At 58.7% G+C, this 27,937-nt stretch overlaps 2 protein-coding genes across 12 annotated transcripts; one reads left to right on the top strand and one right to left on the bottom strand.

Annotated features, from left to right (window-relative positions):
* Positions 1 to 98: 98 nt before the first annotated feature.
* Positions 99 to 13,393, bottom strand: HEMK1 (HemK methyltransferase 1, mitochondrial release factors N(5)-glutamine). Of its 9 annotated transcripts, none has more exons than XM_039837871.1 (12): positions 12,747 to 13,393; positions 12,085 to 12,170; positions 11,572 to 11,956; positions 11,197 to 11,288; positions 10,750 to 10,843; positions 6,519 to 6,653; positions 6,207 to 6,271; positions 5,898 to 5,947; positions 4,889 to 4,997; positions 3,961 to 4,056; positions 3,677 to 3,790; positions 99 to 874 (listed from the first exon to the last, which is right to left on the bottom strand). In XM_039837871.1, the coding sequence occupies exons 3-12, from the start codon at positions 11,797 to 11,799 to the stop codon at positions 847 to 849; spliced, it is 1,011 nt and encodes a 336-aa protein (XP_039693805.1). In that variant the 5' UTR covers positions 11,800 to 11,956; positions 12,085 to 12,170; positions 12,747 to 13,393; the 3' UTR covers positions 99 to 846. The 9 variants fall into 9 exon arrangements, with proteins under 9 accessions (XP_039693805.1, XP_039693808.1, XP_039693809.1 ...); XM_039837874.1 differs by lacking the exon at positions 99 to 874 and adding an exon at positions 3,121 to 3,523 and having other exon boundaries at positions 10,750 to 10,902; positions 11,610 to 11,956; positions 12,747 to 13,391; XM_039837875.1 differs by lacking the exon at positions 99 to 874 and adding an exon at positions 3,121 to 3,523 and having other exon boundaries at positions 10,750 to 10,882; positions 11,610 to 11,956; positions 12,747 to 13,391.
* Positions 13,394 to 14,534: 1,141 nt separating this feature from the next.
* Positions 14,535 to 23,122, top strand: CUNH3orf18 (chromosome unknown C3orf18 homolog). 3 transcript variants are annotated; one of them, XM_039837877.1, is made up of 6 exons: positions 14,535 to 14,945; positions 15,657 to 15,730; positions 16,382 to 16,751; positions 19,620 to 19,645; positions 20,287 to 20,416; positions 21,693 to 21,829. In XM_039837877.1, the coding sequence occupies exons 3-6, from the start codon at positions 16,476 to 16,478 to the stop codon at positions 21,798 to 21,800; spliced, it is 540 nt and encodes a 179-aa protein (XP_039693811.1). In that variant the 5' UTR covers positions 14,535 to 14,945; positions 15,657 to 15,730; positions 16,382 to 16,475; the 3' UTR covers positions 21,801 to 21,829. The 3 variants fall into 3 exon arrangements, with proteins under 3 accessions (XP_039693811.1, XP_039693810.1, XP_039693812.1); XM_039837876.1 differs by having other exon boundaries at positions 14,536 to 14,840; positions 21,693 to 23,122; XM_039837878.1 differs by having other exon boundaries at positions 14,538 to 14,840; positions 21,540 to 23,122.
* Positions 23,123 to 27,937: the final 4,815 nt, after the last annotated feature.

Here is a 27,937-nt window from a genome sequence, read left to right as displayed (position 1 = left end):
CAGCGTCTAGACACCGTCTGCGTTCCTCGGCTCCTGCCCGCTTCCTCCGGCAACTTCCTCGGCTCCTGCCCGCTTCTTCCGACAACTTCGTCGGCTCCTGCCCGCTTCCTCCGGCAACTGCCTCACTCTGACCTCTGCTTCCATCATCACATGTCATCACTCTGACACGCCTGCCTCTCTCTTATAAGGACGCTTGCAAATACACCGAGCCCACCCGAATAATCGAGGACAGTCTTTCATCTCAAGATCCTTCATCACATCTGCAAAGTCCCTTTCACCATGTGGAAAACACATTCACAGGTCGGGGATCTTCTGGAGGCCATTATTCTGCCCACTGCAGGAGGTGTAGGGTTGCTTTGCCAGTCCCAAGCCACGTCTACAGGGCTTGTCCAGGACTGAGGGGTCATAAGGGGTGATCAGGCCACTCACTGTTCTGGCCAACACTCTGGCTGGGGGCTGGCTGGGAGCTGGCTGGGGCCCAGAGCTCCAGGAAACCTGGCGCCTGCCCCTGCTGCCGCCAAGGACAGCCTGTGCTCCTGGCGAGGCCACCATGCAGAGATCAGGTGCACTTGATCCCAGAAAGTGGCCATGGCTCAACTCAAACAGCTGCCCGGCTCGGGTGGGAGGCAGGCCTTCGTGGCTTCCTCTCCCTGCTGACCAGAATATGCGAGAGCTGCTGTCAGGTCGGATGTGAGCCACGTGGGAAGTTCCAGCTCCACTCTAGAAAATGTACACGCTGCCGGCTTGTTGGTGGACATTTGCTAAGCCTGGGGTATGCCAGACCGCACGGAGCCCCAAAGAGATGAGAAGACAGGAAGGTTTCCAACTGCAAGGGGCAGGATGCCATCAGAGCTGGCCGAAGTTTGAGCAGGTGCTGGCCGAGAGAGAGAACAGAGGTCAGGGCGTGCTGTTCCAGAGGTAGTTAGTGCCGGAGCTTGAAGGAGAGGATCATTTGGTTGGCAGGGGTAGGCAAGGGCACTCCTGACAGATGCACTGTCTGAGATGGGCAAAGGGGGCGAGGCGTGGCTAGGGAATGGAGTTCTGCAGGAGGCGTGGAGTCCAGGGCAGTGGAGAGAAGAATCCAGAAGTAGACAGGGCAGACACACGGGCCTGCAGAGGCTGAAGCGCTCCTCCGAGCCTGGCAGCGGTACAGCCCCTTGTTCTGATGGGAGCGTATTCACAGCACCGAGGGGCCTCGGGAGGGGTCCCCAGGGCCTTTCCATAGCCTTCCTCCTCTGCCTGTTCAGACCTGGGCTCTGCAGGATGCAGACACCACACTTGGGTCATGGGGAGCAAGCCAAGAGTTTAGGGCAGCGGTTGAGAAGTAGATGGCTGAGGCTTGGAAGCCAAGGCTGAGGGAGATGAAGGCGTCTGCCCAAGGTCACGTCCTGGTGAGGGGCAGATGCCAAGATCTGCACCCAGGCTGGTGCGGCTCCAGCCTCCAAGCTGAACGTCCAAGGCCCCATCAAGCCAGTGGTTGCAGGCTTGAGGCCCCGCCTTGCCAGTCTACTTGGCCTGGACCTCCTTCCCAGGGGAGTCAAACATCACGGTTTTCTGGGAAGGAAGTTGTTCTCAAGGGTGGCTCCTGCTTCAGTGGCCCCAGCTGTGCCTACGCTGTCACTCTGTATCATTATGCTCTCTGGGGGTGCCATATCCACAGGCTTGCCAAGGCCTTCCCTCAGTGAGGGGCCTGAGAGCAAGCATCAGGGATGCCAGCACTGGCTGAGGTGTGGCTCAGGCTGTGGGACAAGGGGACAGCAGAATGCTAGGTCAGAGAAGCTGACCTGAGATGCCACTGAAGGCAGCAAGAGCCAAAGGGCACAGGCAGGAGGAGAGCAAGGGCGATGCTGGTGAGGACCTTGGCAGACAAAGGTCTAGGAGCACAGGGAGCTCGGAATGCCGGGATCTCGCTCTGGCTGTGCCCGACTGGCCCTCCCAGGCTCCTTCTGGAGCTGCCGTGAGGTAGAGTCCACGCCTTCTCTTCAGAGGAAGACAAGGGCAGCTTGGGGTTCACGCAGCTGGGGCTGGCCAAGGGGGAGGATTCCGGGGCCCTGGGAGCTACCGTGTGGCCTCTGCTGAGGCAAAAGTGACTCCCAGCCACAGCATAAGAGTCATTCAGGCCAGGTGTAACCCCAATAATCCAGACTCCCCAAAAGCAGTGACCTAATTTCCAGTCTCCACTTAGCCACCTCCCAGCATGGGGAGTGGGCATTCGGATGCCAGCTACACACCACCTAGCTGACAGGAAAATGAGGCTGCCACCTTGCTCTGCACTGGAACCAAAACGCCAGCTCCCTGTAAGGAAAGGAGCTGCCCAAGGTCCCACTATAAGACACAGCCCCAGAACCCAGCATCCTGGCCCCAGCGGAGAATGCTGTCACCTGACCGCACCGCCTCTGGTCCCTGTACCACCAGGTCAGGCCCACAAAGGTGCTGGGGGTAGGGGAGGAGTGGCCTGGCAGATGAGCCAGCCTGGTCTGCCACATTCCTCAGGACCCACCCTGACGCAGGCTCGCACCAGCGCCTGCCAAACTGGAGATTTCCTGTCCCTGTGGACAGGAGGACTGGGCCCTCAGGCCTCCTGGCAGCCTTGAATCTGCACAGACCAAAGCCGGGGCGGAGGTGACAACCTGGTGCCCACTCTCTCCAGCCCCAACCAGAGACAGATGGCTTAAGTGAAACCCTATGACCAACTTGAAAGGGATGTCTCAGCTAAAAGCTATGGGAATAAAAAGTAAACAGATGCTCTGCTCACCCCTCACTGGCTCAAGCCCTCAGTTGACTGAGTGTGGACACATGTCCCCAAACTGTACCGCAAGGACCTTCAGCCCCGTCCCCTTCAGGAAGCAGGCGGCCAGCCCCCAGCCGAAGCGCAGATGGGGTTCCTGTGCTCAGCACCTAGTCCTTGCCAGGGAGGGGTGCGGAGCACACCCAGGGCAGTGGAGGGCAAGGCCAACCCTCGGAGCGAGCGCACCCAGGCCAGGAGCAGCCCCGTGCGCCTTCCGCACGGCTCTCCCAGGCCACGCTGCCGGGGCAGAAGGAAGCTCTTACCCCAGCGCTGCTTGGGGTTGAGGGGCTGGAGGACCCACAAATCACGGTGATAAGACATTAGGCCACCACTTGTCGGACTTTCAATACTTTATTGGCCACATCGCCCAACGTCTCCAGGGCAGTTCCACCCAGAGACCCTGAGCGACCTGCCTTGGCCACACTCATGTGACGGAACCGGCCTGGGAATCTGGGTCTGCTCAGATCCTGAGCCGGACTGCTCTTCGCTGCCCAGGAAGGACAGCCTTGCCCTTGCTTCTGCCCCAAATCACCTATGAAGGTAGATCACGGGGAATCCCAGAGCCACGGAAAATGCCACAAGCAACTGGGGTTCTGGACAGCATCATCTACCTCCCTCCAAGGAGCGTTCCAGGAAGAAGTGTCAGCCAGGCACTCTGGCAGCTGGGGCCCTGGTCAGGTGTCTGCATGGCAGCCATGCTGTGCCTCAGACCTCCGAATGTGAAGGAACCGGGGCCTAAGGAGACGGGGACAAGGCGCCTGTCACTGCCTGGGCCCCGGAGAATAAGCAGAAAGTGGGAATAGAACATTCTCCCCACAGCTGGAGTGGTGATGGCCCGAGTGGAGGGCCAGCCCAGCTGTGGGGGCTGCGGGGAGGGGAGAGTCTTACCTCCCACAGAAGTCCTTGCGCACAGCCACAAGATTGAGGGACAGGTCCGGCCGGCTCTGAAGCCAGCTGCCGACAAGCTCTGGGTGTCTTGGGTCTACTTCTAAGAAGACGCTTCTACATGGGGGAGACATGGGTCACCTCAACCGGGCAGAGCTGGGACCTGCACTCTGGGGCTGCCGGGGCTGGGAAGGGTCGGGGCAGAATGACGGCCAGGGCATGCCCAGGACACACTGGGAGGGGAGGCGGCTGCTGAGGATAGAAGCAGGACACTCGCCCACCCTTACCCAGAGTCCTTCAGGAGCCGAGGCGCCAGGGCCAGGATGTGTGCGATGATGTCCATGCCCTCCTCCCCGCCGTCCAGGGCTGCGGGGTCTTCGTAGCTGCAGGGGAAGCAGTGGGAGGTGAGAGCCTGAGACGGGGGGTGTCTGCAAAATGGGAGAGCTGAGCGGGGTTTCCATGGAAGGCAACCCAGGGAACTTATACTCCAGGCTGAGAGGAACGCGAAGACCCAGAGGAGGGGCCCTGAATGACCGCAGGTGGCCCACACCAGCCAGTGCCGCGTGTACTCCGTGAACCCCCCGACTAACGGCCCCCACGGCAAGACTGTCTCCCCACGATGAGGCTGTTTCTCCTCTTGGTCTGGGGAGGCCTAGAGCCGGCCCCGACCACCCTGGGGAGCTTGGAGGGAGGGAGCCAGCACCTTGACCCACACTACCACTGCCTCATCTGGGGGCTCCTGGCTACCCCTGGGTCTCAGCCCATCTGAGAGCAGATGGCTCGGTGCAAAGCCTGGAATAGGGTGTCTTAATCCCAGCTTCCCTGCGAAGCCCCCACACGACCTTGGACGAGGCACCTTCCCTCTCTGGGCCTCAGTCTTCTGTAAAATGACACCCATCTGAGCACCTTCTACGCACGTTGCACTCTGTCTGGCATTTTCGTCATCGCTGAGTACCCCCAAAGCACTGCAAAGATCCAGCCCACCCCTTTCACGGGCAGAAAACCGAGGTGCAGAAAGGTCCGGTGGTCTTCCATGGGAAGGCAGCGGCTGAGCCCTCAGCGCGTGGGCTCTAGAGTGAGCATCTCCTTCAGCAGCACAGCCCTTTCGGCCCTCTTCCCACACGCCCCATCCCCCGGGAGGCTGTTTGCCTCCAGGGCAAACCCATCCCACTAGACTTCTCAGGCCTGGCCTCCCTGTCCCACCTAACCCCGCACCTGCGGATCTCAGGGGCCAGCTGCTCCATGTCCCGGCTGAAGACATACGGAGGGTTGCTGACGACCAGGTCCACGGGGCCCCAGGACAGAAGGTGCGCCCAGCTCCCCTCTGTGGTCAAAGGGAACACAGCAGAGAATGAGAGGTAAAGGGAGGCAGCTCCACCCACCACCATGTCCCTTGGGTAGTCCCTCTTCCCAAGCCATACCTTGGGCCTGTCTCTGGACCTGATAAGCCAGACGTGCAGACCAGTGCCCAGGGTCCCCAGCCAGCAGTCTGGCAGGGAGTGTGTAGCTCTTCACCTAGAATGTCCTTGCCCTCCCCTCTTCCTGTCAAAACGTCCTCGATAAGCAAGATTCAGCTCAAGTGCCACCTTCGGCCTCTGACTGCCTGGGCAAAGCAACAGCCTCTGCCTTCTGCAGCCCCACAGGCCTTGTCACACTGCCTCACAGCCAACACGGACTGACTATGGATGGCAGCCCTGGCCTCAGTCCATTCCCGGTGGCTTTGTTTACAAGTCCCACCCTGTGCCAGGTGCTATACCCGGTACGTCACATTCCATGGAGGGGGCACATGAGGCTCAAGGGTCCTGCATTTATGCGATAGAGACAGAACTAGAGCCAGAACCCAAAGGACACTCTGTAAAGGCTGCGACCGAGCAGCGCCGTGCCTGGGCCAGGCGGGGACAAAGGTGCATTCAAGTATTTTGGTCCTAAATGCAGTCTATTGAGCTTCTGTTTATCTCTTGACAACAAGCAAGCCCGAGATAACTCATGAGTTATGAGAGAGTCAGAAGATAAGAAAGAATCTGTGCCCGGTCCTACCGTGGGTCAGGTAAGCCCAGGAGGCAAGAGGGACTTGCCTGTCCTCAGCAAGAATTGGTCTGAGATAGCTTGCGTGTGCGTGTGCGTGTGCGTGAATAAATGTCGGAAAGCCCTCCCTCCAGCTCTGCAGAGTGCCTCACCCACCCAGCAGCAATTGCCCCAGGATCCCTACCACAGTGGAAGGTACCTAAGGTCACATCGAGGGGGATGATCCGAATCCTGTCCTGCAACCGAAGCCTGGAGAGGTGGGAAGGTAAGGTGAGTGTGGGGGGCAGAGTCCCACCATGCTACAGGCACTGGGGATAAACCTTCCATGGACCACAAGGCCCTTGTGCCCACCATCCATTCTAACCCTGTGGGAGCCACGCCAGGCTGCCCCCAGTGCCTCCCCCTCCTTGGGGTGGACATCGGTGGCTTTGATACCTGGATAGAAGCTGAGATCAGGTCCGAGTCCAGTTCCCCCTACCCTGACCCTCTGCTCCCCCAGCCCACCTACCTCTGAGCATTCTCATGGGTCAGGCAGATGGCGGCTTCTCCCTTATCCACAGCAATGACTTGGCTCTGTCCCAAGAACAAATGGGTACATGAAAGACAGGGTGCTGAGAGAAGCCAGGCCTAGGGACCAGAGCTGTCCTCCAACCCCCTGCCAGAAGAGGAGGGAAATATCCACAGCTTTCCCCTCTCTTTGCTCAGACAAAAGGGGATGAGAGTCAAAGGCTGTGACCACAGCGCCTCCAGCAGAGACGGGTGGGGCAGGGACAGTGAGTACCAGCCCAGGGTGGGGTGGAAGGATGCCCAGGCAGCTCACCTGGGGGAGGTGGCTCAGCAGGCTGAGGGAGATGGCGCCCGATCCACAGCCCACCTCCAGGATGAGGGGTCCGCCTTGGGTTCCTATCACACGGGGCCTCTGGGCCACCTCCTCCAGTACCCATTCAACCAGTTCCTGCAAGGCAGAAGGATCTGGATCAGAGTTGGTGCCAACCTGGCCCCTAGGGGTCTTGCACAGAGACACGAGCATAGTTAGCCCCTGTGTGGATGCAGAAGTGGGGGCGGCTAAAGCCAGACTGAACTTCCTCTCTGCCGGGGCCATGAGCAGGTCACTCTGCCTCTCCACACCTGTTTCCCCACCTGTAAACTAGAGCACTGTTGAACACAACCCACCTCGTCAGGGTGCGGCGGGGAGTAAACAGAACCCCGTTCATGAAGCGTGTGGTACTTCGGTACGTGGTTCGTGAATATGGTACGTAAGTGTCCAGCTAAGCCCGTCACAGATCCTCCTGTTTTGTGCTCACTGCAATTCTAAGAACTGTGCCTGCTGGTCCCAGGCCACACCCTCCATGCCTGGCCCTACGTGCAGAGCTTTCCCTGTAGTAATCTGATGGGGCCTCACGACTGGCCATGAGGACACTCAGGCCCAGGAGTCAAGGCCCCACCTGGAGCCTGGCCTGCAGCTCATGGTGGCTAATTATCAGGGGCTGGAGTGCCCCAGCTTCCAAACAGAGCTGAGCTTAGGAGGTCCCCAGGAGGCTCCTAGGCCAAAGGGACAAAGAATTCCCTCTGTAGGAGGTGAGGCTCGAAGGGGACAACACGGTCCTGCCCGAGCACATATCTGAAGGGGGCTGTGGCATACATAGAGCATGGGGTCAGTGGGCTGGGAGGTGCCTGACTGCACTGTACCCACCTTGGTTGGCAGCAGGGGGACACCTGTGGACACTGTCACTTTGGACACAACAGGGTTTTGAATCTCACCCAGCCATCTGCCCCTTGCAGGGACTGTGCATGAAAGCCAGCACAGGGCGGAGGCAAGCACGCAGGGCCGCTGCTGCCCAGTGGCCAAGCGTTTCTAACCAACAGTAAAGTCAGGGGCCCGAGTGGCCAGGCACAGAGCAGAGAAAGGGCGATGGCTCCTTCTCAAAGGCATCTGTTTGAATGAGGGCAGGAAAGACTCCTCTAGAGGCTCAGGACTCCCAGGGCCCAGGCCTGGCTGGCTCACGGAATGGGGGGAAGGGTTGGCAGGTGGGTTTCCTTCATCTGGAAGGTCCGCCTTCTGTAAGAGACTTCCTCGACACCCCTCTAGGCTCTCTCTACCATGGTGTTCCTCACCGGGGGTCTAGGGTCTAGGACAGGGACCCCTCCCACCAGATGCAGGCTCCATGGCAGGAAGACCAGGGATGTAATGTATCGCGGTATGTCCCACATGGACAGGGCTTGGCCTAGAGGGGCCTCTTGGCCACTTCCCAAGTGCCGGGCGAGCTCTCAGTGGCTGTGCGAAGCTGCTCTATGCGTCTCAGACTCCAGGTGTCCGCCCCGCCCCCCGCCCCGCCCCATGTCAACAGTCAGGCCCCAATGGAGCAGAGGGCTCCAGATCACTCAGACCCACTTTCCACATAAGCTCCCCAGGGTTGAGTCCCAATAAGCATGTCACCCCGCCAGGCACCCCAACACTAGGAGCAAAGCTCACCTGTCCCCAGGATAGAAAGTCCAAAGCAGGCAGAACTTGGCCAGAACCTCTCCTGTTCCAAGCTGCTGCCTTTGGGGGAGCCGGCCTGGCTGCAGCTGGAGAGGGCTGCCCTTGCTCGCTCCCACCGGCCCTGCACCGAGCACTGCCGGAGACTGGGAGTGCTGGCAGCAAGCTGGGCCCACAGCACTGGGACTGGCACAGAGCGAGCAGTCTAGGGCTGTGGAGAAGAGCCTGCGGTCTCAGTGGTGAGGCCATGTACCGAGTGGCTAGCAGGATGGCTGAGACTTGTCGGGGGTGTGAGCTTTTCTTGGTTTCCTGGCCACCGTCAGACCCACCCTGGCTGAAGAATGACCCCTCAGCCGACCACACTAGCCAACCACCTCACAGACACCCCCAACCTCAGAGACACACACCACATATGTGAACGGCCACCCTGGGCAGGGTGTGAAGCTGAGAGACTGGGCCACACCGCCACAGGTGCCCCGTGGCCTTACACTCCAGAGCATGGGAGGATCGTCTTAGCTATGCGACAACCTGAGGGGCTGGGGTTGGGGGAAGGGGTGGAGATCACCCCCAAGAAGTCCAGAAACTCTCTCCTCCTCACTCAGTGAAGGGCCTCCCTCAACGCTAACCTGGTGGCTCCTTGGGGGAGGTGAAAGCCGAGCTGGTCGCAGCCCCGCCCCCCCCAGCACCTTTTCCAGGTAATCAAGGGACGAGCCCTTGGCTCTGCCTGGAGCCACTGCCTCCGCAGGACTCTACACACCCTCAGGGGGTAGGCCCAAGGCCTCGGCAGGGCCTGAGTGCCATGAGCTCTCTCTACTAGGACAATGTCCCTGGTGGGGCAGTGGCATTGCCTCCCTCAAGCCAATCACAGATAAGGCACTGAGCCTCCCACAGCCCCCAGAGCCTCATCCACCAGGCTGGGGGGGATGGCTCCCACTGTGCCCGCTGCAGGAGGGACTAGGCTCCCTCCCCGCTCCCAGGAAAACCCGACTCCTCAGTCCACACGCCTGCAACTGTGCGGTTCGGACTTCGGCACCCATTATCAGAAACCACCCTTCAGTGGATGGAGAGAACATAAGCAGCACACTCCCTCCCCTGCACCCATTCTCCCCACTCCCTGCCACAGGCCACGTCCTCTCGAGTTCTTGGTAAGGCACCCCCCAAAGTGGCTTCATGTAAGGGCAAACCTGGCAAGTTCTGAGAAATGTCTGCACAGTGAGGTAACGACCTGGCCTCCCAACCACAGCCTCCCCCGTCCCTCCTCCCCCTGCCACCCTGCAGCAGAGCTGCTCTCCTGGCCCAGACCCAGCCAGGAAGGGGGAGCGGGGGTGGCACATGGGAGCCTGAAGTCTACACTCAGAACCCTGGAACACATGGCTGGTGCCAGGTCAACTGTAAGAGGACTCAAAGGTCATCATGGTAGCTTCCATGTCCTGACTCTTGGCAAAGCCTGCACATGGCAGGCTACATCCTACTCTGGGTCTCAGAGCTCCTTCCCAGGTCAGCCTACCCTAGATGGGACAGCCCTATGTGACATATGGGACCTTGACGTGAGTCAGGGTATCCAAGTGGTGACTCCATGCTCCCCACCCCCTGCCTCCCCTTGGCAGCCCTGTGACTTCAGCAAGGTCTCAAATTTACTACTGCGCCTGCCCTGACCCTGGGCAGAGAGGCGAGGACCTGGTTTCTCACCGTATGGTGTGGGGGTAAGCGGGGTGAGGATTTCTGGACTGGCAGAGAGAGGCTAGGAAAGTGAGAAGGGGCCCTGGGTCCCTGGCTGAGGCTGGCAGACAAAGCCTGACCTTTCCCAGGAATGTCTGTGTGCCTGGGTGCCTTGCTAGAAGTACCCCTTCTCAGAACCTGGTGCCCTCTGGCTTGCCCACAGGCCTCACTCAGCCCCATCTGCCTGCTCTGCTCTGGCTCCCAGCTCTGCCACCTTCAAATTCAAAGAGAATTCTAAGAAGAGCCATAGAAAGCATCTTCCAGGGTCAGGGTGCCTCAATCAGTGAGGACAGCATGCTGAGGCCACGCATTCCCCAATCTTAGCAATTAGAGGGACAGAGGTGATGACCTGACTAGATAGTAGATTTAAAAGGACCACCAAGTTACAAATTCCCTAGCCTGGAGGCCCAACCTCTCATCATCCAGGCCCAGAGTGGGCAGTGACCTGCTTGAGGTCACACAGCTGCACCGGGCCTCTAGACATCCAGCTGGAGGCCCCTCCACTTTGCCTGCCTCCTGAGGACGTGAGCATTTGCTTCCCATGGGTTAGGTAGGCCAAGGACCGAAGGGACAACTCCTAGGGAAACGAAAAAAGGCTAAGCACTTGGTGGGCAGCACCAGATGGGGCACCCTGAGCCACTGCCAGCTCTAGGGACTGGGGAGGTGGCTTCGAATATGAGGACAGTCAAGGCCAGCTGGAGACCTCTGTCCTCTTGGCCCCACCTATCCAGCCAGCCAGGAGACACCAGTTTAGAAGGACACTGCCTCTAAGAAGATCAGCAATGGGGCACGAGCGCCCCCTAGAGGAAGTCTGGAGCATTCCCACCTTGCTCTGTCCTGGCGGCATACCTACCTCTGTTTCTGGCCGCGGGATGAACACTGGAGGTGCCATCTTCAGACTGAGCCCTTGAAAGTCCCATTCGCCAAGGATATACTGCACAGGCATCCTGCAGAGGGGGTAGCTAGGTGACCATCAGTGCCAGAGCCTAGACCAAGAGGACTATGCCTGGGTTGAAGGATAACACTTGTGGCCAGAAGTATAAGGTAGGGTCACATCTCCTGTGCCCTGGGACTCCTATCCAAGGCCTTCCCTCTCTCCCTTCTTCCTATTATTATTTACACACACACACACACACACACACACACACACACACACCCATCATTTCTCTCATCCCAAAACCTCCCTAGTCCTTGTACACTTTCCTCCTCCCTGACCATAACCATAAACTTGGTGGAGCTGGGGGAAGCAGGACCCCTGCTCCTCATACAGAGCCCTCGGGTCTGTTCCATGGAGGCTCACCTTTGCAGTCGGTGGCTACTCAGCTCCTGGATGCACTGTAGCTGCCAAGGGGTCAGGGGCTGGGTCCAAAGTACTGGCTTCAGGCTCTGAAACTGTCCCACAGAGAATGTGAGCAGCTGGCTTCCCTGACCCAGAGGCCCTGATCCAGGTTTCTTATGTGAATAATGCCTGTGGCCCCAACACTGGCCACCTTGATCATCCCTGAACCCCTAATGCCTGGCACACAGTGTAATAGTTTGTTGGATGAATAAGTAGCTGCCTAAGGCATTCCTTGAGAAAAATCCCAGTACTCTAAGTGGGGAGAAAAACCCAGAAGTCTTTTTCCCAAGGTCCTCCCTCCCACCTTTCTGCCCTCTTGACAAAATTGCACTTAACTGTTTTGGCTCCAAGGACATGAGCCACAATGTACTCACTGGATTCCCGGGCCTCAGGAATGCCCCTCTTCTCGAAAACTGCCGTCCAGTGACTGACCAGCTCTGTGGCCTTCAACGAGCCAGCTGGAGGCAGATGCGGTTGCCATGAGCTGAAGGCCTGGTCCCAAGTGCCTCCCCTCCTCCCGGGGCCAGATAGAAAGGCCCGCAGCATTCCACCCCAAAGTTTCATGTCTCAGGGGAAGGCTCCTCTGAGCACTCCCAGGTCCCCAAGTCTTCTTTGTGATGTCAGCTGTAGAGGAAAGTCACTGGCCCCAGCTTAGCGGAGATGGAGAGGTCACAGGTTCTAGCTCCTTAAAGTGGCTCTGGTCCTCAGATGTGCTGCCACCCTGACAAACAGAACCAGAAGAGCAGCTGAGTCTTATGTGATACATTCCCCTCTGACCTGCCTGCTGCCTGAGCGAGGGCACGCTCTTGCTCTGTCATCTCCCTGACTCCATTTTAGATGCCGACCCACCTATTTGATTCTTCTGGTCTTGGCCAGTGATGTTTTCTTCACGTTTCTGGCTGAAGTGGGCTGAACCCATAGGTCATCAGTCCCTGCTGATAAAATGGGCTGTTGGTGGGTCAGGGCTCAGGCTTGGGAGGCTGGACAGATCTGTTTGACCCAGAGTGTGTGACCTTGGAAAGTCATTATTTCTGAGTTTCAGTTTCCCTGACCATAAAATGGGGAAAATAATACCGACTTCATGATGAGCAGTGCGTTAGTCAGTGAACGTCAAGGGTCCGGGAGCCAGCTCAATCAACAGACAAAAGGGACTCAGTGTTATATGCTATTAACTAATGTTACAAGGGAGAGGAGGCTGCCTTGGCTTGGGGGGGTTTGCTTTTGATAGTTTGCTCGTACTGTCACTGATTTGGATGCTGAAATGCCATGCCCCGCCATCGGATCCATAATCCTAAATGTCAGCATAAACTGTCAGCTAAAGAATTAACAATTTTTGTTAATTTTATAATTGTTATCACCAACAAGTTTAACCGAAAGTTTAAAATCAATGGCCCCCTTTCCTTTCACATAGACCAAGGTCCAAACAAGTGCTTACTGAACATCTGCTAGGTGCCACATCTTCCGATACAAGCAGGGAGGAAAAGGAGGCTGCGAGGCAGCGAGTGACTTACCCAAAGTCTTCCTTGTACCTGTCCCAGGCAAGACACAAAGCTAGGTCCTCCAGACTCCAGAGAAGGCGCTGCCCCAGGAGGAGCTCAGGCCTGAAGTCAGGGACGCAGCTTCCCTCTCAATCCAGCACAGCAACGTTAATGATCCAGGCGAGGTCGCCTCACCCCAAGCCTATTTCTTCATATGTACTATGGTGAATTGGGGGGTGTGGGGAGTCTTCGAAGGTGATACAATCCAGGGGAGCCCATCTCGATCCCCACCTCTAGCGCATACCTGTCGCGGGAGGGGGTACCAGACCTGCCCGCCGACCTGGAGAAAAGGCCCGGGTATCGGCTCCCGGACGTGCGTGGCCCACGGTGAGCTCCCTCCGACGCCTTGCTTCCGGGGTCGGCGCAGCTGAGAAAGGGCTCGGGCGGATCCCGTCGCCCAGCTCCAAGGTTCCTAGAGCCACTGGGTTGCTGCTGGGAAAACTGTGAACGCCACGCCCACTACGTTCGCAGGTCCACTCTTAAGAAAGTGCATGACTGTGTGGGGTTACTCCCTGGGGGCCCAGACCGGCCAATCTTCATGAAGGTCACGGCTCCAGCCCGCAGTGACTACTCCAAGTTGGCGCTTGGGTACCCGGCCGGGGCCACGTGTAGCCAGCAGGAAAGGAGGCGTGTCACCAGCCGAAGTGTAGGGGCGTGGCCTAGCAGAGCTTATGGGCGGGTAGAGCTGCACGTGGGTGGGTCTCAGCGTTGGGGTACCAATTTGGGGGGCGGGACCCAGAGTCCAGGACCAGGGTAAAGGAATGGTGCGAACCGCGCGGGGACGCCAGCTAGCGACCGGACCCTAAGACGGCTCTTGACGGTCTCGCTCCTGCTTTAGGGTTTGGAACAGGGAGCTCGAAACCGGACGTAGGAGACCAGAGTTTGAATCCTAACTCCGTTGCCAACTCGTCGTGAGGCTTTGTCCAAGTGCTGGGCCTTCTGTGGGCCTCAATTCCTCCTATAAAATTCATGGCAGTGTCCGCAAAGTGTGGCCTGCCAACACCCCCCTCCCCCACCAGAATCTATTGTAAACTAGTCCACTGTTCGCCAGACTACTATTAAACACGCAATTTCCCGGGCTCCATCCCAGACCCATGGAGCCGCAGCGATCAGTATCTGTTAACAAGCTACTTCGGGGATCCCCATAAACCCCTTTGAAAATCTGAGGATTAGAAGGTATGTGAGGGCCCCTCTGAGCTGGTGGCACCCTGGATGGAGGCTATTGTGAGGGTTATGTGTAGGCTTGCCTGGGTCGGGGTGCCCAATAATCCCACTGCAAAAATACCATCCCTCTCCCAATTACTCTGAATATGCTCCATTTCTAGCCCCAGGTGGGTGTCGTTTATCAAAAGCCCTCACACCAGAGCCCATCCGAGCAGGAAGCCGAGACCCAAGGAGGGGAAATATCTTGCTCTAGGTCACAGAGCCAGTAAAAGGTCGAGCCAGAGTTCAACGCAGGCCCAAGGACTCGGTCCAGTGCACTCATCAACCCTCCCGTGTCCGTCTGCGCTATGGGAGCGCGAGTCTCTCCTGGCGGAGGTGGAGCCCAGGCTGCTCTGGGCCCGAGTTCTGGCCTATAAAGGGTCAGGCCACCCACGGTGCTCCGGGGACTCCGGCAGAGGTCACCGGGAGTGAGGGGTGGTCTCGGAAAATATCACTCGGCTCCCGCTGGGGGCGGAGCCAGGTCCGAGCGACAGGCAAGCAGACCAATGCCGGGCGGGCTCTGGGCCTGACAGCCAATCGGGGCCCGGGGGCGCGGAACCGGCAGGGAGGAGACGCGCTGGAGCGTCACGAGCCCGCGAGGCTGCTCGCCTCGGCCCCACCCCCGCGGTGGGTCTCGACCCTGCTCATCCCCGCCAGGCTGGCAGAGCCCGCGCTCGCGGCTGCGGCCAGTGTAGCGGAGCTGGCGCAGCGCGCGGCTGGGAGCGTACAAGGAGGGCGGACCTCGAGGCGGACCCGCTATTCCCCACTCCGGGCCTGGGGGTTCTCTCCCACTGCCCCGGCCTCCTGTCGGTCGCCACCACCGCTAGCCTCTCCGGCTGAGCTTGGCGCCCCAAAGAGGATTAAGTAAGTGCTGAGGTCGCCGCTTCTTTACAAGAATGTAAGAATCAGAGTCGTGGAGGCAAGCGTGGGGATTGAGGCAGGGGGGCCTGAGGAACCCGGTAGAGAACGGTATGCGGGTTCTTGGAGGTCGTGGCGCCCACCCCTTTCACCCGGTTTCCTTCTCTTGCCCTTTGGACCCTGAGGCAGTCGGACAGTGATGAGAAGGGCCTTTTCTCTCCTTTGGACACAGGAGTAAACAGAGCCCCAGAGCAAGAGTTAAGGATCTAGCCCAAGGTCACTCCTGGGGTCAGTGGCAGGGCCAAGAAAGCCTGGGACTCCCAACCTGCCCAGCCTCACGAGAGAGAGAAGGCAGAGTGATGAGCCCCTCCCATCCCATGTCCATCTGCCAGCCTTGCCCCTTCCTGGGCAGCCGGCACACCTCTCACATACCCATGCTCCTGCACAAGGACGCACTCCGCACAGGGAGGTATGTGTGCAACTGTGTGTCCCTCCTCTCCCTAGGCCTGCCCAGCAGCTTGGCTGAGACCCCTTCCCACCCTGTCTTATCAGGGCCCTCTGGCCTGGGAAGGCCTAAGCCACACCCTGGGCTGGGTAACACTCCCACCCTCTGCTCCCAAGGGAGGAGGAAATGGGAGAAGGCACCTCAGGGTGAAAGCGTGAAAGCTTCGTCTCTCCCTCTGAAGATATGCTCCCCTTGTTTTTCTCCTTGTCCCTGGCAGCTGCTAGCTCCCCTATAGGGCATCCAGTGACCCCAAGAGCCTGCAGAGAAGCCCTGCCGGAGGACCTGACTTTAACCTCTCTCTTCTTCCCGTCTTCTAGACTTGCCATACCTGTCCCGGCCCCTGCTCCGAGTGCACTGTGTCCAGGGGCTTCTGTGGCTCCCCCTTCCTGAGGTGAGTGGGGGAGATCTTACTGGGTGCTTACTGTGGTCAGGGATTGTGCAGAGCTAAGTCTTTCCTAGGGACTGGTCCATTCTGACACTGCTGTGACTCTCTGACCCTGTGTGGGAGGTGTTCGTAGTATCCCCAACTTAGACTCAGGAAAACTGAGACACAGGGAGGTGGCACGACTTGCCTAGGGTCCTTCAGTTAAGTGACTGAGCTGGAATTCAAAGACAGGCCTGTCTGATTCTTGGGCTAGTATTTCCCTCCAGAAAAGGAAAAAGTGACAGCAGTTTTCTCTCCAAGCAGGAGGTAAAGGCTGTGGGCGCAGAAAGCGAGGGGGTGGGCAGCATGGGGAGGAGGGAAGGGGGATAGGGAATTACTCAGGGGAGAGACTTTCTTTCTGACCTCTCCACTACCTTTCATATCTTCCAAGTATGATCACGATGGTCACCTTACCCACAGAGAGGGGCAGGGCTTCATTTTCCCGTTTCTAAATCTCCATAAGAACGTCAGTTATATAGAGCACATGTCCTGATGTCCCCTGAACTTGCTCTTTGCCCTCCAACTTTTATTTCTCCAGTGCCTTTAGAGCTTAGAGGGGCTTCATCTCACCGCCAAGTCCCATTCTTAGCCTCATGTTTTTTATTCTTTCCTTTCCAGCTCCCAGGGAGGCATCTCACCCTTTATCCAAGGAGGTGGCCACCTGCACAGGCAGCAGGGCCACAAGCTGGGACACTCCTGATGTCAGAAGTGCATGGGCAGGTTGACTGACCGCAGGCAGTCTCCCAGCGTCAGCATGAACTCCAGGATTCCGTCTGCTAGGGGCTGGTTCAGCAGCTGCCCACCCACCTCTGAGCCTAACCTGGAATCTGCCACGGATGGGCCAGCCTCTGAGACCACCACCCTCAGCCCAGAAGCCACCAGCTTTAATGACACCCGAATCCCTGACATGGGTGGTGGCACAGCCGGTGTGGGCACAATGCTTCTGTCCTTTGGGATCATCACGGTGATTGGCCTGGCTGTGGCCATGGTGAGAACTGGGTCAGGCTGGGGCTGGCCCACATGGCCCTCAGTTGCAAGAAGGTGGTCAGTGTTTAGATTTTAGATGATCTAATCAAAGGCAATGATAATGCAATCCTCCCCTTCTCCCAGAGATTTGCCCACTGGGACCCAGAGACCAGAGAGGCGTGGAAGAACCAGAGAAGTTTCTGAGGAATAAATACATGGCATTTTGAGCTGGGCCATAAAGGCCACATAGGAGTTGGGGAGGTGCTCCAGGTGGAGGTTCCTGGTGGGCAAAAGTTCGGAGGCAGGCAGGAGTTTCTGCGAGCAGCAAGCAAAACAGTGAGGCAGGTGAGCGTTGGGGTGCAGTAGGAGTAGAGGCCAGAGGTGACCGGGACCGATCTGGGCTGCGGAGTCTGAGTGGGGTGCTCTGGGCATGGCACACCACTGGCAGTCTCTATTCATTTGTTTACTTGGCAATGATTTATTGGCCACCTGCCCTGGATCAAGCCTTCAGGACCCCAGGGACCAGAGAGACAAGTTCCTGCCCTGGGTTCTTATGGGGAGTAGGAGACAGATAAAACCAAGGGTGCCAAGGGAAGCCCAGCGAGACTGGATTGAGGAATTGGACAGAGGGACTTTCTAGGTTGGGTGGTCAGAGCCAACCAAGGAGGCAACATTAGAGACCTCAAGGTGGAAGCCTGGCCCCCACGTCACAAGAAGGGCAGAGCTAGGCAGACATCAGGACAGAGGTGTGCCAGGGTGAGGGCTGCAGTGCCCTGATGATGATGGTTAGAATGCTTCCAGATCTGGTACCTGCCCCTGAAGATACGGGCTCTTCCTCTAGGATGATACGTGGAAACTCAGAATGTCACTGACATGCCACTAGAGATTGTGCAGGCTGAGACCAAGAAGGGTGAGGGGGTACCTGCGTTCCCTCAAAAGGCCTGGCAATGGTGGCATTCTGCCCACTGCCCCTCTCAGGCTCTAATGGCTGGCCCGAGGCTCAGGAGCATGTCTCTCTGACAAACAGGGCTCTAGGTGGTCCCTCCGCGGCCTGACTGGAGCTGCTGTTTAACCGGAGTTGCCATATGGGTCCCGCAGGCTCCGGATTGCTGCCAGGGAACAACTGTTGGCCAGCACGCAGGGCCAGGAGGCAACACAGAGCGAGGCCAGGGCCTGAGCAGTCTCCTGGGGAGGGCGAGGCAGAATGCCAGCACTTTCGCTTGGCACCCCTGTGGCAGTTAAACAGACCAAGGCACCCTAACCCCAGGGGCCAAGCAAGGCCGATAACCTGCCCTTGTAACACTCCATGAAAGATTTCATCCCAGGAGCTTGGGAGGATTCCCTTACGCCTTGTTCTGGAGGAACATTCAGAGGCCCACGGTAGATAGCCTTCTTGCCACAAGCAGAGAGGTAGGGGGTGATGGGACAGTAGAGAGCAGACAAAGCTCCTGGGCACCAGGGGACAGGTCCAGAGATGTTCCCTGAGTGCTGCTTCCTCTCCCCTCATGCCAGCCCTGAGCCGGGCATGCTGGGTAAAAGGAGGATCAAATCAGTGCCAGGCTGTATGTCACACTGATGAAGCAATGGGGGAGGGCTTCCTGGAGGAAGTGGGCTGCAGCTGGACAGTGAGGGGTGCGGAAGATTTGGAAAGGAAATATTTTGGAGGGAGCAGTGTCTGTAGTTGGGGCAGAGGGAGCAGCAGGGAAAAGGCATGAAGATAAAGGTTCTGGCCTCTCTTGAAGACCCTTGGTGTCACAGGGCCACAGGGCCAGGAGGAGGATTTGGGGCAGGGCTGGAGCTGCTGGTTCAGGGTGAACAGGGGCTGAGCCAGGCACTCGAACCTCCTGTTCCGTCCAACCCACCAGAGAGCAAGGGGCACCACCCACATGTGACCTCTGGAGGGGATGAGGGAACAGGGGACAACTCAGGTTTTTTTAGGCCTGTGGGGTCCCCCAGGAGCGAGCAGCAGGAGGAGCTCTGGGCCAGCCTGGAAACCAAATCAGATTCAAGCTATAAATGGGCCACAAAGAGTGTGAGAGCCACAGAGGGTTTGGGGCAGACTCCAGGGACGTGGCTCTCCCCCAGGCGTAAAATCGTGCTTCTGGTAGTCAGACACTGCCAGTCTAGGGGAGAGCAAGATAGTGGCAGAGGTCCTTGGAGTCACTGCCCAGTGGTCACTGTCTTCCTCCTTCCTCTCAGTGCTCGGACCAGGACTTCCTGCTCCAGCCCAGAGCTCTTGGGTCTTGGGTGTTTTCCCAGGCTGCCAAGGCCTCTCTCTACCTTCGAGTCTTTACAGTGGGGGTTAGGGCCCAGGGGCCTTCCTTGGTTCCTCCAGCATTGGAATACTGGAGTTTGGTCTGGGCTGATGTCCAGGGGCTCAGGCCCTCCTCCCAGCCCCTATCCACTGAGGGCCACCAGCCTCCCTTGGAAACCCCAGGAGCCCAGCCCAGAGCTTTGCCTAGAGCCACTGCCTGTCTCCCGTTCTTTTTGCCCATTCATGTCTTTGGGCAAAAGTTGAAAGGAGGGGGTGTGCTGAAGTCTGCCCCTCCCCTTCAGCCCAAGGAGTGCCAGGCAGGCGCCGAGTGCCTGGAGCCGCAGTCAGTAGAGCAAAGGTGGGGCCCACCGGCCCCCAGGCCAGGCCTGACTGTGATCTTCCCAGACTGGGCTCCTGGAGGGCAGGCCTGCTCCTTACCTCCGAGGCCAGGCACTGTCAGCATTTAATAAGCCTCAAAGGGAGGCATGACTCTGGATGTGGGTATCCCCAGGACGGGCTCCCTAAGGACATGAGGCCCCATAGTTTGACATCCATCAGCCTCAGTGTGTCTCCTGTCCCGAGGGACTGCTGAGGGCCTCCGTCCCTGGCCATTTGACACTGGTCCTTCTCTTGCAGGTTTTATACATCAGGAAGAAGAAGAGGTAACTCCCCAGCTGCCACCCAAAACTCCAGCCCATGGGCAGTGCTGGGCTGAGCTCCCGGGGATGTGGGTGGGAAAGGAGAGCCCCCCAGATCCGCACCCCTCTCCCTGACCAGTGAGTCAGGGCTTCCTTTGCCCACTCAGGGTAGGGGGTGGCCACTTTCTCTCGAGGAGGGTTGAGCACCCCACCCCCAGAATGTCACAGGCAGGGCAGGCAGGCATGACCTGAGGAGGGGAGGAGGTCGGCATTACCTCCACCCAGCTGCCCAGCCACCCTTGCCCCGCTGCCCTTGGCTAACTGCCACTGACCCCCTCCCCTCATTCCAGCCACCCAGAGGCTGTGGATCACACAAGGCCCTGGCCTAGGCAGCCCCCGTGGACCCCACAGATGATAGCTCTGTGGTCCATGGCCCCAGCTGGGCCCAGGAATGGGTAACTGTCCCTCTCAGGCTCCCCATCTGAGAGGTAGAGCTGGTACGATAGGTACAGAAATGGTTTTCACTTCATCCCGAGGGAAAAATCTTAGGGCCCTAAACGTGGGTGAGTGCTGTGGCTCAGCTGATCAGTCCCCAAGCGCCCAAGGGGCTGGTGGGAGGGGAAGGGCCGGCCCTGCCCCCCAGCAGCCTCTGACCCCACCCCCAGGCTGGAGAAGCTTCGCCACCAGCTCATGCCCATGTACAGCTTCGACCCCACGGAGGAGCACGACGAACTGGAGCAGGAGCTGCTGGAGCACGGGAGGGCCGCCGCCTCCGTGCAGGCGCTACAGGGCAAGGTGAGCACGGGCCGCGCGGCCCCCCAGCCCACAGCCTGCTCGTGACTCTCCTTCCTCAGGCAGCTTTCCAGCACCTGCCATGTGGGCAGGCGGCAGCTGTCAGGTATATGGGTTTCGTCAGGTTTGTTTAGAAATGGGTAGAATTGCTCTGTGGCCACCCACAGACTCACCGTGAAAGGCCAGGCCAGGGCAGCCCTGGCACCCACTGGCCTCTCCGAGCCCCAGCTTCTCATCTGCAAGGGGAAACCCGAGTTCTTGCTCTGTGCTTCACGTACTGACGGAGAAAAGAGAGGGCTGCTGGGGGAACTGTTGGGAGCTGAGCCCCTGGCTTCCTCTGCTCCCTGAGGGTCCCTGGTCCTGACTGGCTTGTGGTTGGGGTCACTTGAGGCACTGTCACCTCTGAGTAGACCAATGGGTTCCTAGTAACCGACGGACCCCGGGCATGTGGGGATCCAGGCACACTCGCCTCCTATGTCCAAAGGGTCAGGTACCTGTGTGGTCATCTTGCCAGAGCCTTTGGCTGCCTGGCCTCTTGCCACCAGTCCCCCGAGTCCCCAAGGGCCAGAGCACCATGAGGAGGCCTGGTCTCCCCGTGAAGCCCCTTTGCACCCCTCCTTCCCTTGACTCCAAAGGTTGCTGGGGCATCTGGCCCCAACAGAGGCAGAATTAGGAGAATGGACTCAGGAAAAGTCCAGGCTGGGAGTAGAGACGCCCTGGTTTTTCCACCAGTCCTGTGTCACCTAGATTAGGACATGTTCCCCCCTCGGGGTAGTCCCCCCAGTCCACATGACTACTGACCAATCACCAGTAGTTTCCTGTGCACCTCCCTGTGCCAGCCCCTGTGAGCCCTGCTCTGCTGAGAGGCTGGTGCCTGCGTAATTAATCCAGCCCCTGGGCCTGCGGGGTAAGTGCTGCCAGGGCGAGCTGAGGTGGCTGTGGGGGAGGCGTCGTCTGAGCCAGGTCCAGTTTCCAGGCCGAGCTTGCAGGGAGAGCTATATCTAGGCAGAAGGCGCAGCTGATGCCAAGTGCAGGCAGGCACCCGACAGTGAGGGCAGAGGTGACTGGGCCAGAGAGTGCACGGCCGTGGCCAAAGTCCCCGATGCCCATGGCTCTCTCCCTGCAGACCACTGTCCCCTCTCAGGGCCCGCTGCAGAGGCCCAGCCGGCTGGTGTTCACTGACGTGGCCAGTGCCATCCACGCGTAAGCGGCCCAGGGACGGGCCTGGGCATCTGAGGAAGACAACTGCCTCCATGCCCTCAGAGCTGCCTTCTCTCAGGACCTGCGCTGCCGAGGACCCAGCTGTTCTGAGGACGCACCTACTGACTCTCCAGGCCCTAGAGAGGCCCCTGGCCCGGCTGGACATCTGGCCACCGATGTCCCCTGATGTAAGAGCCCCAGCGTGGAGAGCGTCCCTCCTGTCGGGAAAGTCGGGAGCCACTGCGGGCTCCCTCATGTCCCGCCCAGACCCCTCCCGGGAGGCGCAGGAAGTAAGGACGGCGCGGGCGGGTGGGGAGGCGCGAGGGGCAGGTCGCCCCTCTGTCAGGGAGAGACCTGTCTTTGCGATCCGGAGCCTCTGGGGTGGAGAGGTAACCAGCCAGGTCTGGAGGACAGGGCGTGGTGACACCCGGGCGTGGCGCTGATACTGCCCAGCGGGCGAGGATGCCAGGAGGAGGGCCGCTCGTACCCAAAGTAGGGCCATATCGCAGCGCGGATGAGCTCTCCCAGCCGTCCCTTCCTGGCAGCCCGCCGTTGGTTGGCCCGAGCTAGGACGGGAGCTGAAGGGACAGGGAAGTAGGGGGGCAGGTGTGGAAATGGGGGGACAGATGCCGTGCATGCCCAGACCCGCTGAACGGCCTTGCGCATGGTGCATAAACGTGACCCGTGGGGACGTGCCCGTCCCAGCACGGGGGGCGGGAGGCAGACCCCTGCACTGGCTCCGCTCTCCAGTCACGACCCCGGGGTGTGTGGAGGAGCGAGGCGTGGCGGGGGCCACCTTCTCTGCCTTCAGCGTGCAGGGATGAAGGGAGAGGGCGAGGGCCCCGTTTCCCACCACGTTTCGTCACTGGGTCTGAAAGCCGGGGAGCCGCTCCTGCGAATGGTCCCCTGTCTTGCTGTGTACTGGAGACCTAGGGCTGGGGGCGCTGGGGGTCCAAGGGCCGTGGTCATGGGCTGGGGGCTCATGAGAGAAACTGACCGCCTGAAACGGGATGGGGATCACCCCTTGAGAAACAGACCCAAGAAACCTAGTCTGTTTTTTGATTGCATCTCCCACCCACCCATTGTCCACCTGCCCCGTGTCCCTCGGGAATTCTACCGGTCTGGGGCCTGTGGGCAAGGCATAGGGCCAAGCCAGACCCCAAGAGCTGGGCACGTTTTCTGCTCTGGGTATGCAGAATACACGAGCACGCACAGAAGCTTGTCCCCCATGCCCAGCCTTGTCATCATCGCTGTCCTCCGCTGGTTGGAGGGGACGTGGGCACAGCATGTACAACTCGGCTGGGCAAATACCACGTGTCAGGATGCGAGGGCCTGGGTGGCCCACATGGGGAAGATGCTGGATGTATTCCCTCCTCTAGTTGCTATAAATACGTTATCACTTGAACCACTGGAGGGCTGTGAGTAATTTAGGATGCACAGAAGCTGTAATTTAATTCACAGCATCTCCATGTGAGAGCATTAAAGACGTTATTAAGATGTTTACACGAAGAGAGCGTGAGCCTGTGATACTTGGGGTGTGAAACTCTGGGGAATGGGTGAGGGGCTGTTGGGGACCTGGGGATAGTCGCTTGGATCCCAGCCAATGGGTAGCAAGCAGCCCAGTTGGTTTTCCTTGATCCATCTGACGAAATGCCTCTGGCCCTGAGTTCGAAGCTGCTCTGGGACCTCATGTCAACTGTGCAATGCAGTCACAGAGCCTGCCATCCTCTGGGGTGGAGAGGCCAAGTGAACAGGAGCTATGGACCAGAGAAGGGAGGGCGCTTGAGCCCCAAGGGCCAGAGGAGGTGTGGCCCCTCAGGACACATGGGAGCTGGATCTGAAACACAAAAAGGGTGACCAGCCTTCCTGGTTTTCTCAGGACTGTCCCAACTTTAGCACTGAAAGTCCTGCTCTAAATGACCCAGACCCTCCCCTAGAGAGCCGAGCCTTCAGGCTGATGTAAGGGAAATGAAGAGAGGGTGAGCCCCCCAGTTCCATGGTGAAGGCCTGGGCTGGAGGTGGGGGCTGCGGGACAGGCTTGAGTAAGGAAGAGGGTCCCAAGCACCCCGTGGGCCACCCACAGAGTGGTTAGACAGCTGGGCCTGTCAGTGGCAACCCTCAGCAGATGGGCAGAAGGATTCAGGGGCTGAGAGGAGAGGGGTGGGTGGGCTAGGCACTCCCACCCTTTTGGGTAGCTCCTCTGCCCAAGAATATGGGAGCTGCAGAAGACCCCATGTCTGGGGACCCTAGGAAAACAGGGCCTGAAGAGTGAGGCTGCCACCTAAGGACCAGGCCTGGGGATAGGGGCCCCAGGAGGACCCCCGTGCTCATTGTCCCCCACTGCCTGCTCCATGCCCCTTTCCCGGTGGACGGGTCTGGCTAGCTGATGGACACAGGGCAGCTTGTCCCCTCACAGTCACCTCCTCTTCTCTTCCACCCACCTTCTGTTTTCTAGCTCTTCCCCAGGCCTGGAGGAAAACCAAGTTCCCCACAAGCTCCCTAGGCTTCCATACAGTGCGGGATCAATAAATATGACAGGAGCGAAAGGTTCTGGTTGACATGTCCTCTGTGTGACCTTGGGCCTGGTGGGATGATCAGAACTCTTCTCTCTGCCCTCAGCCAGGCAGATGGAGTGAGATAGAGCCACCTGCCTCCCATTACTGCTCCTGAAATCGACCCTTGAAGGGAGCCCCTTGGGAAATGCTGCCTGCCCAACACACACACACACACACACACACACACACACACACACACACACCACCCACCAGCAGGAAACCAGTCCGTGAACAGCCAGCAGGGCTTTGGGGCCAAAGCTATGGCTCTGGCGTTTGCAGTGGGTAGTATCAGTGGACATGGATGGCTGCCATTAGAAGAGGCCACCTTGTTTAATAAAGTGAAGTGTCACCTTCGAACCACAGTGAATACAATAATCTCGTTGCCTGGCTGCAGGCAGACACAAGGGACGCCTTCGGAATGTAAAGGAACATTCTCGTGGGGGCGGCCCAGAAACTCCAGTAGAGCAGTCTGATCTTGACATGATTTCCTTCCAGAAACGTCACCAAACCCCACCGTGGGCCCGGCACACGGTCCTGTCAGTGAAGCTGTCCGGTCGCAGCATCTCCATTCAAGATGGGAGGAGACAAACATCAAAAAGGAAAAAAGAATGAGTGTGTGTGTTGTGTGTGTAATGACACACACAATACACACTCACTACATGTCTGTATCTTTATAGAAACGTCTCCAGCCATCCTTCGGTATCCCTGGGGGTTAGTCCCTGGGTGCCAGCATCTCCCACCAGGAGCTGCCCTAGCCCCACAGGCCACTGTCAAGGAGCATCCGGTCCCCCATCTCACACCACTGGCTTCTGTCTTCCTTGGATGGCAATGTGGGCGGATGTGCCTACCTGCTGGGGCATCTTCACTGTCTCCCAGTGACAACCAGCCTGAGGCCCAGCTGGTCCCCTCAGCTTCTCCTACACCCAGCTGCCCCTGAGGTCTGGCCTGCGAGAATGTAGAGAGGGCACAACAGCAGATGTCCTAGCCCTTGGAGCTGATGGGCCTCCCGTCCTCTGGCCACTGGTGAAACAGGAGAGGAGGAGGTGTTCGCCCTGGCCGTCCCCACCCACCAGCCCTGGTGCACTTCTGCTGGGGGCCTGGCGGCCTGGGTTAGGAGAGGTAGTCGGCTTACTTCCTGGGGGTGCAATACATGATAAAGGGGCTCAGGGTAGTAATAATGCCAATAATAATAGCAATAGTGACAACACATTATTGAGCTCATGCTACGTGCCAGATGCAGTGGACCAGCTCAAGCAGGGAGCGCCAGGCCAGTCTTCCCCACAGGTACCCAGGGCTGGACAACGAAGGGGCCTTGGCATTGGGCCTTGGGCTGCCTCGAGGGCCAGAATCTGATCCAAGTAAGTTATCCTCATTGGCACAATCTCACTTTATCTCTACTGCCCTTCGCAAGGGCATACTGTCACCCATCTTAAAGAGAAGAGATGGGTCATCAGGCTCTTCTTCTGCACCATTCCAGAAAGGAGTCTGGAAACAGGAGGATGCTGAGCCTAACCCAAACACTTGGCTCCCCAATCTGCCTCCAGCCTCCGATGCCTGCCCATGCTGCCACCTGCTGGCACCTACAGGCACTACAGGAGGCCTTCCTGCAGGGTCACCCTCAGCCAGGTCACCTGCCTGGTGGCCCCACCCTCGCCTCCCTTCCCCGCACGCAGCCTCTCCTCCATGTGGTGTGGAGAGCAGCCCTCACATGGAAGGCTCTATAGGGTAGGGCCAGGACTAGGGCGAGGTGAATGGGGATCACGGGTTCAAAGCATAAAGAGCTGCTCATTCAGGCGCTGACGCTGCACTTGACCAACCTGAGCGTGAGTGCCTCTTTAAACTTGTGCCCTGCGTGCCTCACTTGCCTCATCCTAGTCCCAGCCCTCTAGGTCAGAGACCAGCAGGCAGGACCCCTGCCCTACCCCACTCCATTGCCAAAAGGTCAAGCGTTGCGAGTGTGGGTCCCTGCCTTGGCCAGAGCGTACTGAGATGCCCTTTGCCGGGCAAAGGCTGAGAACACCAGACTAGGAGAGACTTAGGGACTTAGCAGTGTCATTAATAGGTTGGAACGGTGACCCTCTGAAGCCCTGGGTGAAGGAGGAGGGCAGGCTTCCTGCTGCAAATCCCCGTGGGTGCTCGGACTGAGCTGCGTGCATGACCCTCTCCTCCCCTGAGGCACTCGCAGGTGGAATCGGAGCCCATTAACCCCGCAGCAACCCGAGAGCGTGGGCACCACTCGTGCCCCCATGTTACTGATGGGGAAACTGAGTCACGGAGCAGTAGGTTTGCTAAGCACGTGGCAGGATCCAGATTTGACAGGAGGTGGGCTAACCCCAGAGCTCACATCCAAGACTCCCGAAGAAGGAAAGAATGTTCTCTGAAGACAGAGCTGCCTCCTCCTCTCACCACTCATTCATTCTCTTCAAATGTCCCCAACTCGTCCACATCAGGCCCTCCGCCAGACTCCGGAGCCGAGCCGAGGAGCACGCAGATGGGGCTGGCCTCGGAAGAGCCCCACCCATCCGGAAGCAACAAGAGAAGCAGGTGAGGTGGCAGGAAAATTCGGAGGGAGATTCATTACTTCCGACTGGGGCAGGGCAAGGCTTTTATTGTGCTAGGCCTTGCACTGGATTTGGACACAAGGTGACCGGGGGCATTTCAGCCTGGGCAGGGGGTAAGTCGTAAGGGATAAGGAGATGAGCTTCCTCACAGCCAGGACACTAACGGTGGAGATGTCACCAGGTGACATGGAGAGCCTGCACTGTGTTGGGCCAGCCCTACGTGCCATAGCCACACTTCTCTACTGGGGACCCCCTTGTCAGCCGTGCTGGTGCCGGTGGAGGAAGGGGACTGTCAGACACTGCTCTGCGAAAATCCCCAGGCTAATGGTGCTGCCAATGACCCCCTCCCCCGAGAGACCACACCTATTCCACTCCCCCCAGAGGGACCCAGGAGGCCTGTTCCCACCACCAAGTGATGACGTCCTCAAATGGGAGAGGGGTAGTGGACGCGATTGCCCTTAGCGGAGCCCTTTCCAATGTGACCACCAGGTGGCGGTGCAGGCCCGGGTTACAGAGTGTGAGGCCAGGTGATGGTGGGGTGGGGGGTGTGCCCGGGTGAAATTTGGCCTTGAGGCTCTTTTCAGGAGTCCGGGAGGCTGGTGCACCTGGGCTGTTCGCTTCCCGCAGCCAGGAATGGGTCTGCACTGGGTCCGGGTCAGGGCTGTAGCCTGGGCTTTCTGAATGGAGCCTGAATGGAGCAGGTGCTCAGGGCAGTTCACTGAATGAAGAGTTGATAAGGGGGTTTTACCTCGTGGGAATTAGTGCGTTCATATATTAAAAGCAAGTGGTGAGCCTTTAGTAAATGTATGCACTTACTTGTACTTTTATTATGGAGAATTGTTCTTCCCAGAGCACAGACAGGACCCGAGAGCCCCCATCCCCCCCAGGTTTAGGGAGTCTAAGCTGTGAGCCCCACCCTGCGGTCTAGGCAGCCTCCCCCAGCAGGGGATAAAGACCGAACCCTAAGGCCTCACCATTCAACGCATCAACCCTGATGAGTGTTTGGGGGCAGGAGGGATCTGTGCCAAGTACTGAGGGTGGCTCAGCCTCACCAGGTGGCTTTCACAGACAAGGGAGAGACACCTTTCTCTTGTCCCTGACAGGTTCAGCCGGCTGGAGGGTGAGCAGGGGCGAGGCTGGGGGACATGGTGATCATGGCCCAAGCTCATAGTGTCTGCAGATCACTCCTTCCCAGAACCGCCTCGCCG

The sequence above is a fragment of the Pteropus medius genome, unplaced genomic scaffold (assembly GCF_902729225.1).
Source record: "Pteropus medius unplaced genomic scaffold, Ma_sr-lr_union100, whole genome shotgun sequence".
NCBI classification, from domain to species: Eukaryota; Metazoa; Chordata; class Mammalia; order Chiroptera; family Pteropodidae; genus Pteropus; species Pteropus medius.
Note: the sequence above shows the minus strand (reverse complement) of the source record. Positions and strands in the feature narration are given on the sequence as shown.